Source organism: Abramis brama, assembly GCF_963993115.1.
Source record: "Abramis brama genome assembly, chromosome: 9".
Classification (NCBI taxonomy): Eukaryota; Metazoa; Chordata; class Actinopteri; order Cypriniformes; family Leuciscidae; genus Abramis; species Abramis brama.
In genome coordinates this window covers 8,809,854-8,828,868 of record NC_139971.1, presented here as the reverse complement: position 1 = coordinate 8,828,868, position 19,015 = coordinate 8,809,854, and the positions used below count along the sequence as shown (strand labels likewise).

Sequence of the window (19,015 nt, the reverse complement as noted above, 5' to 3'; positions counted from 1 at the left end):
GAATCATAGTAGCCTACATAACAGATAGACTTGTCATATATCGTTGAAAAGGTCTCAACTAGCAGAAAAAGCATATTTGTTTCAGTTAGAGACCAAACTATACCAAGTATTTGTATGAAAAATTGCCACTGATGCATGTGTAAACAGTTTACACTCGTTGCTTTTGCGCCACGTTTAGTGTGTAACTTCGCAAAACATTGCCATTGCATGGCTTGAAGACATTAATACACTTACAATTACAATATGTAACAATGGCGCGCTGGCTTCATTTTTCTTTGTGTGTCTGCTGCATGTTTAGCGCACGAGTCGCATTCGCCTCAAAACTACGGACTTTAATGATGACCTTGTTTAATCGATCATCGATAAGTTTTATCGTTTAAATTATTATCAACAATTCTTCTGAAGGTATGCAATCACAGTCATGCCAAATGGCACCAGTTTTGCGTGTCACATGACTAATTGCATTGTGCATATAGAGTAATGAAATTAAGATTTGAGAGCAACAACAAGGGTTATCAGTGAAAACTTAAATTTTGGTCTGTTACTCACAAAGCTATTGTATGTTTTCAGAAGATTTGGAAAATGGCACACAAGCTATTTGGACTACTTTTAATTTCTTTTATAGTGTTGTTTTGTCTTTCTTAGAACTTTTTGGGACATTCCACAGAAAGTACTATTCATAAAAATGCTAAATTTGGTATTACATCAGGGGTGGATTTGAATAGACTCGAACTTGGTCCTGGTCCATTGCACAGGGAAATGATAACAGAACAAAATGTTCATGATTCTGCTTGGCTGAAAATACAGAATTTGTGTTAGACACATGCTCTGTTACTGGTTAGATTACGTATTGTACATTTTTGTATTGTCAAATATTTTTAATGTTTAATGGCAGTGCATGATTATCCAGTATAATAATGTAGACCCTATTTTAATTTACTGGTAAAATCAGACACTGTAACGTTGTGTACAACGTTGTACAGTACAAACGAGGGAGAATTCAACAAGAACAATTTTTAACTACCACTATTTAAGAACACTCAGGAAACCACATAAACCAAAACAAGACCAAAAACTGAACAGAGAAAACTAGGTGCTTAAATAGGAGTTATTAATAGAACTAAGAATAGGTGTGGAACTAATGAGTAACTATGGAAACTAACAATGAACGGGAACACAGGCAAAGCGAGAACGGGGTAAATGAATCCAAAACACAATGAAACTAAACAGAACTAAACTTAACTCTGATAGACACTTGATAATGGTAATGTAATTCACTCATTGTTTTTTCATACATTCTATTTAGCATTATATATAAAGTTTACACCCTGTATTTACATGCTTTTTTTTGTGATCTGACTAGAAGTCATTTTAATATGCTGATTTGGTGCTCAGTTACTATAATGGTTCTTATTATTATCAGTTTTGAAAATGCTGCCTAATTCGTTTTTGTGTGTGTGGAAATCAAGATTCGATTATTTTAAAAAAACTTAAAAAGAACAGAATTTTTGTTGTTGTTGTTGTAATATACATGTCAGTACTGTTACTTTTGATCAATTTAATGCACGCTTGCTGATTAAACTTTTTTTTTTTTTTTTTTTCACAAAATCAAAACAAAACAGCAAAACACATGGATAAGTATAACATTTTATAAAGTTATAACTTATAAGACATTGATAATAAGACAAATAATAAGAAAAATAATTTAATAATAATAAGAACATTTATTGTGCACCAAATCAGCATATTTTCTGAAGCATGATTTCTGAAGGATCATGTGACACTGAAGACTGGAGAAATGTCAGCTAAAAAATCAGCTTTGCCATCACAGGAATAAATTACATAAATATACAGTATTTAAATAGAAAACAGTTCTTTGGAATTGTAATAGTATTTCACAATATGACTGTTTTTACTGTGCTTTTGATCAAATAAATACAGCCTTGGTGAGCATAATATACACAGACAGTGAAGTCAATTATTATATTGCATTCTGCTGAGAATCCCCAACTGTAGGTTAGATTATATAAGCAGGAACAATCAGTCATCCTGCCGCTTCCTCTCTGCAGGACACATTTAAGAAAGAAGTGGCCCAGCAGGGTACGAAAACTCTGTCTGATCCGTATCAAGACTTACATTTATGCCTTTGGGGAGAACGTATAGATTTCTAAAATGTGTATATGACAGCAACCCTGCTGTACAAATCAAACTTCTCTGTGGACATCAATAAAGAAAGTAGATATTTTACATCACAGAGCTCCATATACTCCCTCTGTTATAGTGGAAAATGGCCACGTCATGCAAACGGTGAGAGGTCAGAGGTCGTGATAGCTCCTGAGACTGGGATGTTTACCTTAGGTCATTTCCTCTTCATGGTGCCATGTAAATCTGAGTGCTTGGTTGATCTTTTCAAACATCGTAAATGTCACGTCTGGAATAATTACATAGGACAGCTGGTGTCTTGTGTGTCTTTATGCTGTCTTCCTTTTCTTCCTCCCTTTGCCTAAACGTGGGGTCATTTAACTTCTAGCAAAGAACTTTGTGTGCACTACACATATGGAATCTGTTTGCGTTGGGCAGATGCAAAAATACGAGGCAGGACACTAGCAAACCCATCTTGAATGCACTCATAAACATCCCCTAACTGATGCCGTAACCCCTAACATGTCCTTTGATTTGTTCTCTGGCCTACACTAAAATTTAAAGGGTCGTATCATGAAAAAAGGTATGTTTTTCTTGTAGACACACTTTAATGATTATAATGCAAAGCTTCCTCTTAGTCTACCTAAAAACTTTCAATAGAAACTGCACTGCAAAAACTTGTTCAGAAATTATTTAGTGTTCATTAACATTTCCATTCATCTCAAAGGTAGTCGTCCGGCTTCTGCATGAATGAACAGAATGTAGATGGTGCCATCTTTGTTTCATGGGCACACTTTTTTTGAGTCGATGGACCCATTTCCAGGGTTCTCAGCAGAAGTCGTCAAAGTTGAGTAAACTTCTATAGTGGTGAATGGGAGACAACATCAGATATAATTTTATATTACCATTTGCTCCAATAGCAGAAGAAAACAACTGTGATTTTTCCAAAAAGAGGGGAAAATATCTAGAGATTGATTACAGCAGTCAGAAAAGAGAATGATGTGAAATTTGCCTCGCAACAGCTTTAAGGGGAGACACGGCAGGCAAAAACATCGTTTTTTTTCCCCACTGGTCAATTTTGGATATTTGTCTTCAATAACATGTCTTCATCAATCAACATGCCGCTCTGCGATCGCTGCCGGCACCGTCATCACATACACCGTTAGAAAGTTCTCTCTCTCCTGTACAATGCTGTTGGATCCAAATATGGTCATTTCCTTTTTTATCAGCAAACAATCGTGAAAGTAAAAGGGGGGATTTAACTCTAAATGCGCAATCTCATTGGCTGATATAAATCTTTAAAGCCGATTTCTCAAAATGACTTTTCTCTCACACTCCAAGTCCGAAATCTCCACTTCAGTAGCACCTATATACACCAAACTTTCCAGACTTGTACCTAGTTATGTTATGAAGACATTTACAGAGGGATTTGTAAATATATTATTCCTAGCCTGATTTATATAACATTTTATTCCAAAAAACATGGCAAAAATCCATTTTTAAGGCTATTGACAGTATATTCTGATTTACAGGATAACCAAAGTAGATATCCATAAATCCCTCTGTAATTTTTTTCCCCATCTAATATGTGAACACAATGAAAAAAGAATTTTGAACCTGGCTTTATCCAATACTCAGATTTCGTTTTTATATATATATATATATATATATATATATATATATATATATATATGCAAATTAGCGCATATTTAATTAGATAATGCCTAATTTGCATATTTAAACATTTAATTACAGAAAACTTGTAATACATTTTTTTCTCATCTTAATGTAGGTAATCAACTGGGAAAGTTTCATGGTGATATCTGCTAGTTGAAAATGTTACCCTATTCACCTGTAGTGTCTCGCCTTAATTCGTTTTTTTTACTGCCAAGGTAATTTAAGACAAAGTAACATTATAAATGTGTATTATTTTTTTTTTTTAAATGAAAATATGAAAAACTTTACAGTTATGTTTATAACTGTGGAAACATGTCATCACAGTCTGTGAAAAGGGTCCATAGCAGTTATTCAATATGTTCTAATCTACAGGTTCCTTTGTGACAACTGAACTGACCCTATATGTAAGGGATAATGTAGAGCGAGGCAGTTGTTATAGCGAATACAACCCCGACAGGCTGATCGGGACCCCGACGCGAAGTGGAGGAATGATTTATATGTAAATTATTGATTTACATATAAATCAATAATTTGACAGAAAATATTGATTTAAAAAGGAGTTTATTGATTTAAAAACGAGTTTATTGATTTTCTAACTCTCTATGGTTAGAATCCTGCATCCATAGCAACGCTCTGTTTTTCATAGCAACGGTGTGTTATACTTCGCAGCGGTCTGTTATCAAGAAATAACAGACCGCATTCTACATTGTAATTCAACCAAGCCATGTAATAAAATGAGATAAATGTCTATGTATTGGATCATCAGAGAGAGAGAGAGAGAGAGCGAGAGAGAGGGAGAGGGAGAGGGAGAGAGAGAGAGAGAGAGAGAGAGATAAAGAGTTAAATTTGAGAGTTAAATTTGCCAGTAAAATGCCTTTGTAATTATTCTTTTTTTCCTCTCTACTCAGAAAAAAAATGAAGTAGACAGAAAAATAAAAATTGCAGGAGGTCTTAGAGGAATTTTCACCACATAACATCTTGAAGCCATTATAAGTGTGTCATATTGCTAATGATAGATCACACCGAAATAATAGTAAAAAAATGAATCTGTTTAGAGAATATAGAAAGTTTCCTTTCCCTGCATATCAAAATGCATTTTATTGATTGTGGATGGTTTCCTATTACCATCTCGGTATGATTGTATATGTGCTTGTGTTGCGTGTTTTGGAGACTGAGGATCTATAAAAGGACACTGGGAAGAGTGTTGCAATAGTATCCATTACAAACAGAAGGTCCTCTCTTACTTTTCCGGTCTCCACAGGATAATGATGATATGTTAGCTAGCATGTAGTAGGCCCTGTGGTAATGTGGTTCTCCCCTGACGCTTTGGCACATCTGGGGCTTAGCGTTTTCAGTGAACATGTACACTGGGGCTTTTGAGAGTCAAGGTTGGTGTTGACGTCTTTCTTTTGACATATTAGAATAGCGTAGTCCCATTGTTCAGTTCTGTTTCCCAACACTGGCAGGCTGCCAACCCGAATTGCCCAACATTTTGAATCAGAAAAAAAGTGAAAATGGTCTTCCGGGAATGTTAAATGCTGTTGGAGACCTCTGTTAATTATTCACCAACCATCAATGAGTCGTTTCTTTCTGTGATTTACCGAACCGACTGACTCATCTTTTGCTGTGTTTCACACTCATCATCTTGTGTCATTTTGAGTCATCTGATGATTCAGTTTTGAAAAGAGTGAAAACATGAAACACTCTCATGCACATTATGATAGACATGGCATCAAACACACATCAGTCAACAGCAATGCACAGTAAAGGCTTTTACATCCAGGAACAATAAACTGAAACAAATACTAATAAATAGCAACGACCATTTGTTTTGGACAAGGCTCTTTCTTCATGCTTAAAACATATAAATAAACAATTATAACGATTTTAAAGCACTTCTTATTAATTGAAATTTATAAAAATAAAAAAAGAATATGCCATTAGACTTATTTCATAAACCTTGTTTGTCTCATGATAGTTAAAGGGATAGTTCACCCAAAAAGGACAATTCTGTAATTAATTACTCGTTTATTTTCTGAACACAAATGAAGGTATTTTAATGAAACCTGATGAACAGTTTCAATTTAGACTTATTCACATATAAACATTGACCAACATGCATATATGTTAAACAGGAAATGTGAGAACAAACTTCATTGGTTCTCTCATACATTTGAGCTCCTATTCTTTATAAGCTTTTTGAAGCATTAAAAAATATATATTTTTGGGTGAACTAAGCCTTGACAGATGTTTTAATAATCTCTATTTTTATTTTTTTATTTTTTGCATTGCATTGCATTGCATTGCAAATAATAGTGATTTGGTAAGTTTGATTCATTTCCATTAATTAGTTAAAATAGTTACTTTCAGTGAATCTATTCAAAACTCTGATGCATTGATTCATTTGCGGCATCCTTCTAAAGTGACCTTTTTATGTATTAATTTGTTTTAGTAAAACTATGTAAATAATAGTTTCTTTGTTTTTGTTTTTTTGTTAAATTGATGCATATCATTGAATATAAGTTAATTACATATTTTTCTGTTAATTTAGTGAAAACAGTATGCTAAATTTGATTATATAAAATATTAATTGATTTTCTTGCATTGAATATTTTAATTTAATTAATTGGCTATAATGGCTATTTGGTAAAAAAAAAAAAAACACCTTTTAAATATTAAGGTATAAACCAAATATTTTCAACAAAAATGAATCAAGATATGTATTGGGTCCATGACAACTTGTTGTGGGTCACATGGCTTCAGTTGCTTTTCTTCTAAACTGTGTCCATTTGGTATGGTAGTCTGTAATGTCTAATATATTTGAAATTGATATGTGGAAATAAAGTGTTTTGAGCTCACAAAGTATTTTATAAGTGAACCACACACTCTCCAGCTGGCCATCTGAATGCATTTGCTGCATGGTGTCATTTATATAAGCAGTCACGCTATTGGTGGAGCCAGAAGTTGACATACTGGGCCGCTCAAGCAAATAGAGCAATGTTTTGATAGCGCCACAGAGACATAGTGTTTACACTCTTGTGGGAAATCAACCTAAGAAATGGCTACTTAAAGTTGTCTCTGTGCATTAAACTGAGATAGGAGGAAGTATTTTACCATCCAAACAATGACACACATCAGCTTTAACTACCATTTACAATCAGTTTGTCAAGTGTTCTGCTGAGATTTTGAGAGATTTAATCTTTGAAAGTCTACATGTGCGAATGCGTCACCAGCACATGGCCTGTCTACAACTTAATATATATATTTATACTGATACAGATGTCTGTACCTGCTGTTAACATCTCTGTAAATAGCCTTCATCCAACCATTACAAACAGCCATGGCTGATATTTTGCCTTAGACCAGTGTTCAACCAGACTGATTTATTGTACAAAGGAAACAAAAAGTCCTCAAAATGTATTTATATTAACATTAGTTGGGGATAGGCCCAACAACAATATGCAGAATTATTAGCAAGGCGTAGTCATAATGTCAAAATGCATTATTAACAACAGCAGAAGTGTGAATTAGCAACAGATCAAACAAACACTAGGCCAAATATTATATTGTTATAATATTATATAATCCTAAGAATGTATTATTTATATAGCTAGTTACATTATATTTTTTTACATTTACCATAGTTTTCCCCTGCTATTAACAACCTATTCAAAACAGACCTACAACCTAATTTTGGTTTTCAGGACCACTATATTAGAGTGAATGATTTGGGCAAATCCTCTTCAGCTCAGATTTCTTTGAGCCTTGCTTTTAATAAGGAACATAAACCACAGCACAAATATCCCCTACTGGACTCAGCATGTGCGAATATAAACTATTGCTCATGCACACACATGGTCCTTGTTTAGATCTATGTACTCGACTCATCTGTAAAACATACATTTTAACATTCGTACTATTTGAAAGGTTTTATACGGCACAAATAATCAAATGCACATTACATTTCTTGCTCAATTCTTACACTGATTTATTTGGCGTGAAATAAGTCATGGCAGAGCACTTGTAAGATGACTCGACTGTTCTTCGCCAGAAAGGCTGTCTGCGGGGGTTCGATAATGACCTGCATCAATCTATAGGAAAGCATGAAGACAAATTTAAACATAAGATGTGTGATTGATGGTCTTTCATCTCCTTTTGTTCTGAACTCAGAGAAAGAAAAGCTCTAAAATGCCAAGCCTGTGCTAGTCACTCACAGGGAAGGTGAAAATTAAAGTCTGGTCTACCCCTTGTGTCAGATTTCTATAGGGTCTGAACAACTTGTGTCATGTGGTTGTAATGGAAGCTTTAGTTGTCTGTTAAGAACTGACCAGTCAACAGAAATGTGAAACAGGCTCCTTGAAGCAATTTCTTTTAAAAGTTGAAAACAAATTTAGTATTGGTCTATTGGAAAAAGCGGCTTTACAGTGTCACTTACCTTTTATCTAAGTGATGCGCTGCCATGCTGAAGGAGATGGTGAAAACCCTTGCCATCTCTCTGAGCCTCAGGTCTGAGAAGGCTGGAATGACTGATGACCTGGCTTTATTCGCCTTAGAGGAAACTGTGTGTAATGCAGGAAGTAGACAATCAGACCCTCTTAAAGGAATAGCCTTTAAGGCCATATGGAATATATGGCTATTTCTGTCATAGGAATAATAATATAAAATTAATTTGATTAAATTCGAATTGTTTGGCTTTTTTTTGTTCAATTTACTCACTGAACATGGGTTGGAGCTTTAAATTGAACTCTCAAAGTGCACCAGATTGATGAATTTAACTTTAAAATGTACAAAATGTTCTTCTTTTATGTTTCACAGAAGAATTTTATGGATAGCTTTGTGTGACTTAAGTGGTGTGACTAATGCTGGATTGGTCAACAAATCTTTCTTCATATCAGAACTCTTCTGAATGATTCATTCACAAATCAGACTGATACAGTTCTCAAGGCTGTCACCGTTGTAAACAGCCCACCGGAGAAGATTATCAATGAATAATGCCATCAATTTCAGTCTGTTCCTCACACAGAGCTATTATTTGGCTTCAAAAGACAGCGTACAAGTCATATGGACAACTTATGATAATTTAATGGTGTTTTGTCATTTTGAAGCTTGACGACATCAGTCCTCATTCACTTCCATTGTATAGAAATAAGTGATCAACACAAGTTGTGTTTTTTATTTTTGGTTAACTATTCCTTTAAAAGATGGTTTACTCAAAAATGAAAATTCTGTCATCAGTTGCTCACCCTCATGCTGTTCCAAACTCTTAAGACTTTCATTCATTTTTGGAACACAAATGAAGAAATTAATGAAACCTATGAATTTCTTCCCCCTCCTTTTAAAAAAAGTCCAATCCACCAAAACATTTACACTACAAAATATTCATAGCGACATCGGAAAATGAGTCCATATGAAGTCTTCTGAAGAGACACGGTCGGTAATTTTTTGGTTCTAAGAACGGTAAGGAACATTTCAAATAATATTTCCACTTGAGCTTGGTTCGGCACGGCCATTTACAAAGCGTTCTCAGCCCGGAATTCTTGTGTAGTGACTCATTCAGGATTGGTCACTTGTCTGTTGCCTGTCTACCAGTCTCTGAGGTTGGCCAAACGCACTGTTTGAGTGAACACAATTTAATAATAGAAATATCTGATCATTCTCCATAATGCGGTCACACATCTCATAAACTGTAAACTTTGGATTACCAAGGCAATACTGCTGCATTTTTTATTGCATTCCAAAAAGCTCTGTTATCAGCCCCACAGTGGAAAATGAAACCATATCCATACTGGCTGGGCCAGATCAGCATGGAATGGAAAGGTTTAGCAATAAGAACGGTTTGGCCTGACACTGAAAAAGCGGCTATATGAACATTGATCAGCACACATGCATCAAACTCATCAAATATGTTCAGTGGCAGTTCAACTGTTCTTGCTTGATGCACCAGAACAAACTGGATTAAACTACTTGACCCATATTTATTATGTCTTTATAAAAAAATTATGCAAGTTGTGGTGGAATGGACTTTCAGTGGAGGGACAGAAATCTCTCAGGTTTTATTAAAAATATCTTAATTTGTGTTTTGAATATGATCGAAAGTCTTAAGGGTTTGGAACGACATAAGGGTGAGTAATTGATGACAGAATTTTCATTTATGGGTGAACGAACCCTTTAAAGGTGGAGCCAATGCACAAACCAGTGATTGTAATTTCTTGGAAAGGACTTCCGAAAAATCCTTGTTTTTCTCCCAACTCTTCTGTGTGATGTTTGCAATCGTCCTTTTTCCAGAATACCTCAGCTCAGTATAATAGTCACTTCACTGGCTTTGATATCTGTAAAAACAAATAATTTTCTAATATCATTGGTTGTCTTCATTTTGGCAGATTCCTCTTTCTAAAGGCCACACACCCTCACATCCATTGGAATTTCTAGCCAATAAGCACGTGTAGATGCCAGCTCTCATTGTTCATTGGTGTCTAGCTGTGCTGTTGACTCTCTAATACGTAAAGTAAATCCCATATTGTCATTACGCAACTGTTTCAGTCCATTGACGGCTTTTCATAAAGACTTTAGAGACAAATTCTAAGATAACTGGATCAATGTGAAGATTCTTCAAAAGGCTGTCCTGTTTTAAGACTATTGAGACTCTTATACACACTCTGTTAATCTTGAGAACTGGTAGCCAGGAGCGGCTAACCACAACTTGTCACGACTAAGAAAGCTAGCTTGTAGTTTACTGCTTCCCTGGAGTCAAGAAATACTGCACAATGTAAATGTTCGCATTAAAATAAATGTAGTGTACATCTTAACCCTGTTAAACCTAGCAAGCTGCCTCGCTGTCCACTGTACACATTCACGAGAGAGCCCTTCTGTCAACAATGTTAGCCGTTTTGCTAGCTTCAGCTAGACTTTGCTTTTCAGCAAAGTTTTGCCCTCTAAAGCCATCTCAGCAAAATGGTACACTCAGTGACTGAGAGACAGAGATCACCTCAAATTCTTTTCATTAGCAAAGCAGTAGTGTCTAGCTGTCTTTTTTTTTCATCATTGGCATTTATAGAATCTGAAATTATAACAGAGAGAGCTTTGATGTCTCAAGACACATTTCAACAATATCGGTGCTATTCCATAGAAAATGTGCTCAAGAAATGTGACTTGCTTGTAGTTCATTCCTATAGTTTGGCAGTAGCATGTTGTTAAGCTAACAATGTAAGTCATATATCCGTTTGTTAATGCCATATCCGGGTCCAGGCCTCCACTATTTTCAATTAAGGATACTATCTCAACAGCCATTTATGAGCACTATTAATTCATATTACACATATGGCAAGCTTTTATAAACTCATGGTGTATATACTACAGTCTCTGGACTCACTGCGTCCAATACAAAACCAATACTTTAATGATTAAAAAAAGATGAATTGCTGTCGTTTTGACCCGGAAACAGTGACGTCAGTTTTAACGAGCGGATAGGACATACAACTATTGGGTGAAATGGTAAACGAGAATATTATATTATAATAGACTCAACATTTTGCCATCTTGGATCATTTATTCCACCAACCTTGTTGCAATGCATTCTAGCATTAATTTTAGAACTCTTTCCCTGTGTGTCGTCTTTTGAATAGCTTCATCTGCTAAAGTTCATCTCTCCCTCTCTCTCTGTATTCACTCTCAGGATGTGGACAGTTTGCAGATGTATCTGGAGGAGGTTCGTTTCTTTGACCTGTTCAGCTACAGTGAAGAGGAGGGTGGCTGGCTCTGTTTCATGTGCAGTAACCCAGAAAAAGCCACAGGTAAATAAGATTAGCTTTTTTTTTGGCTAATGTACAAACATATATGCACACAATAAATGAGTCACTCAAACCTCTGGCAATATACAGGGCTCCAGACTAACATTTGAGAGCAGTAGCACCGGTGCCACTAAATTCTACAGATGGTGGCACAAGCACCTAATTTGGTTGCGCTGGGGGGTGGGGAGATTTTTAATCATAAAGGTAATTTAGTCATAAAATGAATAATAATAAAAAGTTTTATTTATAAAACGACTTTCCCAAGCTCAATGTCGCTGTACAAGAAGATAACAAAAACACAACATCAAGCATTAATATGCATCAAATAGAATATATACATATACAAATATACAGTAACAAAACAGCAGAACACTGTAAGAAAAATACTGTAAGAAAAGATTTTTAGTTGAGATTTGAATGAGGATATACTAGAAGTGTCACGAAGAGTTAGAGGAAGAGAATTCCAGAGTTTTGGAGCCACAGCACTGAATGATCTACCACCCATTGTTGAAAGACGAAAATGACTATTGTTTTACATTAGTAAGTGCAGTAACAAACAATATTACTTTTATTTCTTGGAAATGCGCATTTGACAGTAAAGCACTGAGCTTGAGTTGAGATGCAGATAAAATTCACTTTTATTAACAACAGTAACATAAAAAACAAATTTTTATAAAGAAAACCTTAAATATTTTATATTTTTGGTTATCACATTAAAAATCACATTTAAAGGCCCACTGAAGTGCCTTGAAACGTGCAACTTTGTATGATGCGTTGACGTAATTTCCACTGAAACAGGAAGCTAATGCGGAACATATTGAATGGCTCCTCCGCCTTTTCAAATAGCCAATAGCGTTTAGTTTACCTCACAGACTGCGAGTTGTACTTGACAGCACCATGGAAACGAATCCGAGCGCTGATACGTTGGATTCAATAATAACGTTAGAGGTGTGAATAAATTCTAGCCATTTCATTCTGAAAACGGAATAAAACTCGAGCATTGGAGCAACCGCACACACATCTCCAACCCATATTGCTCCGTGACGTGACAACGGTAGTGATGTCCGGTTCATGAACAAATTGTTCTTTTGAACCAGTTCTTTTTTTGAGAACCGGTCGAGCCAGTTCACCAAATCGAACTGAATCGTTCAAAACAGAGTCAGTGCTGATCCAGTTTTCTAAAGCTACTCGCTTTCGGACGTGCCTGACAGTCACTCCGACACGAAAAAAACAATATCTCAGAGTATATGTTACTCCAGTAACTCTGGAATCATTTCAAGTCTGAAATGATGAGAACGAGCAGTTGACACTGAGCATGCGTTTACTACCGAACGTACAGTCAGGTACAGCCACGGTCGCTAAGGGGCGGAACGCTTCAGATTCTAGAGAGCATCTGATTGGACAGAAGATGTGATGAGAAGGTTAAGTCCGCGGTGACGTCATAAAAATCCATGATCCATTTTAGCGGAAGTGAGAGACTGTAAGTTTTGAAATCTAAATGCGGATTTTGTCATAGTTTTGGAACACACCAGCTTATTTAACATTAAGGTTAATATATTCATCCTAAGAGCTAAAAAAAAAAGAATTTTTCAGGGGGCCTTTAAGTTAAGTGCTGGAAAAAGTGTGAAGCACTTTAAAGTCCTTGAAAAGTGCTTCTATTTCACTCTCAAAGGCTGTACGAACTCTGAAATAAATAATGTAAAAACATTTGACTATTTCTGCCACAAAACTATGTACAAATGTACCATGTACCAGGTACAGCTGAGGGGAGGCTCGAGCAGAAACACTCTCCTATTGCTGTTGTCGGTATGAGGAGCCCGACGTAGAGGGCTGGGGCTGTCCCCTGGCAGCAGCCCCTTGGGACCTGTGCGACGAGGGATGAACCTCTGAAACGCTGCTGAGACACAAATATTGTTTCTTTGCCTCCTGGAATCTCTCAATGACCAAGCTTACAGTATCACCAAAGAGACCAGGAGGCGACAGCAAGGCATCAAGAAGGAATGTTTTGTCCTTCTCCTTGATGCCCGAGAGATTCAGCAAAAGGTACCTCTCCGTAGCCACCATAGCTGCCATAGAGCGGCTGATGGCGCGGGCTGTCTCCTTGGTAGCACGGAGAGGTAAATCAGTGGCCTGACGCAGTTTTTTTAATGGCGTCGGACCCCACACCTTCGCCCTCGTCCAGATCCCTAAGCAGGTCGGCCTGGCACGCTTGAAAGGCCATTGTGTGTAAGCAAGCGCCCGCCTCACCATATACACGTTGCCCACCAGCGAAGATGTTGTATGGCATGGCTTGGTGGGCAATGTCGATGATGCAGCATCAGGGAAGAGATAAGCTGCTAATGTCTCTTCTACTCTGGGAATCATCCCATAGCCGTTCTCTTTGAACCACACGATAGAAGCGTAATTATGCAACATGGGACTCGATAGTCGAGAAGAGAACAGCTTTTTCCAGGATCTCGACAACACAATGTTGAGATCCGGAAAGAATGGCAAGCCCCAATGTGGAGGATGTGCTTTTGACTGCAGGAAGCACTCGTCGAGTTTACTTTTTCTTTGCACTTCCCACTTCTCGTCCGGCCAATCGATATTTAGCTTCGCCACGGCACGAGTTATAACCTCCACGAGCTTCAGGGCTGGCGAGTCACCCAAAATCACCTGCTTTGATACTGAGAACATACAACTAGACAGTCCTAACATCCAGCCTTCACTCTAGGTGGAAGAAGCCGAAGAGCGGGCTTCTGTCTCCCAAGTTTGGGTGCAGGAGTTAGCGGTTGAGAGCTGAGAAAGGGCAAAAGCCATCTCAAACTCCTCCACTAGCCTCCACCAGCCTCGGCATCTGCGGGACCCAAACCGCGGGGAGCGCAAACCTGGCCGCTCTCATTAAACAAAGCCAGGCTGGAGTGTCCTCAAAAGAAGCCGTTCACAATGCACACAGTCAGCCCCTTCGAGAGCCGATCGTGTATGCTCCGCTCCCAAGCAGCTCACACAAAAGTTGTGTGTATCACAAACAAACACCAAATAAGACTTACACACATAGGCTACGTTCACGCTGTCAGTCCAAATCCGATTATTTGTGCATCCGATTGGAATCTGATCTAAAATTATTGATAACTGTCCAGATCCGATTTGTGCGTCCATGCAGCTCTTTCGTTTTCTGGAATATCTGCATTGGTTTCTATGGCAATGATGTTGCGTTGGTAGGCATACGCCAAAAACAACAACCGCAACATGGAGGGGTTTGCAATACAGATGGTCGCTTATTTAAATTTTACAACATGGAAATGTGCAGCTGTGCACTGGACTATGCATCTTCTGAGGCAGCGGCGGAACCAGAGGCTGCTGTGCACAGCTTTTTTCCGCACTGTCGTCTCTGCCGGTTTCAAAATATGTCTCCATCTATTGTCATTTTCTGGCGCTGTCACGCTGAAGGCGTTCCCCAAAGTGTCGTCATACGACGCAGCGCGAGTTCCCTCGAAAGGGAATTATTACAAAGAAGTGAATTTGGTGGAATTCGGTTGTAAATAACCAAACTCTGTCCTTGGTGCGTAATAATTCATAAGATAATTCTTTTGAGTATTTTTAATGAATCAGTTGATGTGGTTCACAAAACTGGTCTGAATGATTCATTCACAAATTGGGCTGATCTGGTTTTCGAGTTCAGCTAGCTGACTCGATCCGGTCGCAGCTGTTAACAGCTCACTTGAGGGCAAGATTATCAGTGAATAACAACCATCATTTTAAGAGAGTTTCTGTTAATCCTTCTCTTAAGTTAATGATTAGCGACTACATCATTTTGCAAAAGCACGTCAGGACTCCAGATGTCGTATAAAGCTTCAGTCTTCTGTGATGATTGCTAAAATCTGCTTTCCATGAAGAGAAGAAAGAAACAAAAACTAGAGGAAAAGGTGGTTCCTCTCATTTCTGTAGCTGAGATACATTTACATCAGTCCAGCATTAGGATGTTCAGACAAAGAGGCTTCTGATCCCATTCAAGTGCATCCAGAATTGTTGTTGCTTTGTTTTAAATCTTCTCCAGATGTGCAGATGTGCTTTTTGGTAGGATTTTTCCACAAGAACCAATTAGATACAACAGAGAAGGTTTTTGCCTCTGGCCTGAACATTTTACCAAAAACAATGAAACATATTGTAAATCGCTGCACATGGAACATGTCTATTTCATCTGAGATCATTTATAGGCATTTGAAACACTAAAAAAGAAAGTAAATGCAAATCATTGAAAGTAAATGCAAATTATTTCATTAAAATTAGCTAATGCAACACAATTCTTTAACATTGTTTCACACTGTAATTTTATTGCATGCAATCAATTCAAGATTATAAAATGGAAGTTTACTTAATCCATTTGGATCGGTCATAACCCGTATCCAGATCGAGACCAACACGGTGTATTTTCCGTAATTACTTAACTCACTGCTTAACCATTGTAGCATTGTTGGAAAAATTAACGAGCTAGTCAGAAATGTTTCCTGAAATCGGAGTCACATGGTCGCACCATCGTTTAAACCACATTGGTTCAAAAATATATGACTGTCATTATTGATGTCACGCACAGGTGGTGGAGTAATACCATTTGAAAATTGGATTAATTTTGCTAATTACTCAATTCAAGATCACAATTAACTATAGAAAGCCTTTTTTTAATAATGTACTACATATTCAACTTTACTCCTGTATATATGGTTCAATCAGTCAACAGCGTTCTCTACAACATTTCTCTGAGATGCTGCTGTAACAAACATGGCATCCGATGACTACTTATTTTTGTTCACAGTTGCTCGATTCATCTCAGGTTCCTTCTTACGTCATTACGCATTTATAGTAATGTGCACTCTTCAATAACAGCATTGATTATTGACACTAAAATATATAGAAAGAAATTGATTTAAAATGTACTCCATGTAATGTTAGCTTGTTTATTGCATTTGATATATTGAAGTCCACATGTCATAGTAACAAGAAATGCTTGTTGCAATTATTATTTTAGTGGTTATTAGTTTATTCCTTCCTGTAGCCTTCCTGTAGCTCAAACAGTAGAGCATTGGCGCTTGTAACGCCAAAGTCATGAGTTCGATTCACAGGGAAAGCAAGAACTGATAATAATGTAAAAAGTGTACTTTGAAATGCAATGTAAGTCACTTTGGTTAAAAGCATCTGCCAAATGCATAAATGGAAATGGAGTAAATTTGGTCCAACCAAATTATGTTTGGTTTAAAAGGCTTAATTAAAGGAATAGTTCACCCGAAAAAGAAAATTGTCCTATAATGTACTAACCCTCAAGCCATCCTAGGTGTATATGACAATATATAAATATCCTGGCTCTTCCTAGCTTTGTAATGACATTGAATAAAGCCAGAGTTTTTGAAGCTCTAAAAAAGCGCATCCATCCATCATAAAAGTAATCCATATGACACCAGTGGGTTAATAAATGACTTCTGAAGCAAAGCGATGGGTTTTTGGAAGAAAAATATCCATATTTAAAACTTTATAAAGTATAATCACTGGCTTCTGGCAACGGCCGCACACACGTTCACAAGAGAGTCCAGAGTCGTGAGTCGTATGACGTAGGCATAGTGTAACCTTAGGTGAGAATAGACCTAGAATGGCTTGAGGGCACATTAGAGTAAAGTATGGGATAATTTTCATTTATCAGTGAACTATTCCTTTGGTTTGGCTGAAAAGTTTACATCAATTTAATTAAGATCATACATTTTTATAAATTTAAATTTTTTGATTGTGTGCCTAAGATGACCCTTTACCTGTGGTAAAATGAATGGCTTATAGCTTTATCAAACAAAAGCCGCTTTTGCACATTAAACTCGCTAAATTACTGTAAAGTTGCCATATTGACTTTTCGGGTAAATACATCATATATGCTGTTCACACAAGCAATGTTTTTTTCCCATTACCATTCACATATTAGCCCCAAAATATTGGTTCTGATGGAAATAACACACAATAACACTGTGCTGTTTACAGTAACATCATACAATAGCATCATGTTTACAATAGGATCAAACAGTAATTTACTGGCAATGTTACAACTTCTCATCCCAGAAAATTTACAGAACTGATTCACCAGTATTTACCATATTTGATTTGATTTGATTTGATTTTATGCTCAATAGACAGTATTTCTAGGCTTTGAGTCTTTCTTTGTTTAGTACAGCAACAAAAAATCTAAATTCTGAAAAATGTTTTTCTACTTTTAATATTTTACACCCTCAGAGATTGATATTAAAATTGTTCACTGCTGCTTTTGGTGGAGTATTGGATTGCTACGGTACATGAAATATTAATGGCGTCACTTTACCTCAGAAATAAGAAATATTTTGCCATGAAGAGACAGTTTAATGAGACAGGAAATGTTTTTACATACCACCATCCAGCAGCCAAGGTGGGAATAAAGACTCTTTGAAACCTCAATAGCAAGTGCCGCTCATTAAACGAGTGTTTGTAGCACACATTCTATCTCCTTTCTCCTTGTTTGGAGTGTGGGACAGTTTCCATTAGCAGAGAGCTGTAATGATTTTTAATAGAGCGAGTGAATGTTTGCAGAAATAAGGACTTGGGGAAGCAAAGCTTGGACAGGCAGCACCTACCTTGGCAATGTTATGGTCTGACAGAAGTCTTGTGTGTCGTCAGCTCATGAAGCACGGTAGTGTTTGAAAGCATTCCATCGCTTGGAGTTTGGTTCAGACATTAATGAGGGAATTTTAGCAAAGAGACAGAGACGCAGTGCTACAGTTTTAAAACTACCATGCTGCTTTTCTCACTGCTGAGATTTCATGTGGTGCATCCTGGCTGTTGGCTGCTTTTCTCACTTTTTAAGCATTTAAGCATAAAAAGAATGAATGATTTTTAAAATCATGAAAAAAAAAAAAATATTCAAGCAAGTGTGTCCACACTTAAAAGTGTGTGTGTGTGTGTGTGTGTGTGTGTGTTATGCTTAAATATTTTATTAACACTTTAGTTTATGGTTCAATTCTTACTATTTACTAGTTCCTTATTAGCATGCATATTACTAGGATATTGATTGTTTATTAGTACTTATAAAGCACATATTAATGCCTTATTCTGCATGACCATAATCTACATCCCTTAAGATGATGTCACTGACCATTACATGGTAACTTGCATATTACGTACTGCTGTAATATGTCATGCGGCGCCGCGTTATCAACCAGGCAGAACAATCCTTCCATCCACCATAGATAATTTTTCAAATTGCTTATCTAATCTGTCTCATCTGCTGCCTGAACCCAAACAAACAGATGAACTAGAAGAACTAACTAGCACTATGAGCACCATTCTCTCTAGAACATTGGATGTTGTTGCACCTATTAAATTAAAAAAGGTCAGAGAGAAAATTAAAGCACCATGGTACAACA

At 36.9% G+C, this 19,015-nt stretch overlaps 1 protein-coding gene across 2 annotated transcripts in view; it reads left to right on the top strand.

Annotated features, from left to right (window-relative positions):
• veph1 (ventricular zone expressed PH domain-containing 1) overlaps positions 1-19,015 on the top strand; it is a 136,020-nt gene that overhangs the window by 98,661 nt on the left and 18,344 nt on the right. For both annotated transcript variants that reach the window (XR_014607682.1, XM_084124046.1), the window contains exon 12: positions 11,492-11,609. Coding sequence is in view for 1 of the 2 variants with exons in the window: in XM_084124046.1 (XP_083980172.1) it covers positions 11,492-11,609 (118 nt within the window). In the remaining variant the exon portion in view is untranslated. The remainder of the gene's footprint in view (positions 1-11,491; positions 11,610-19,015) is intronic.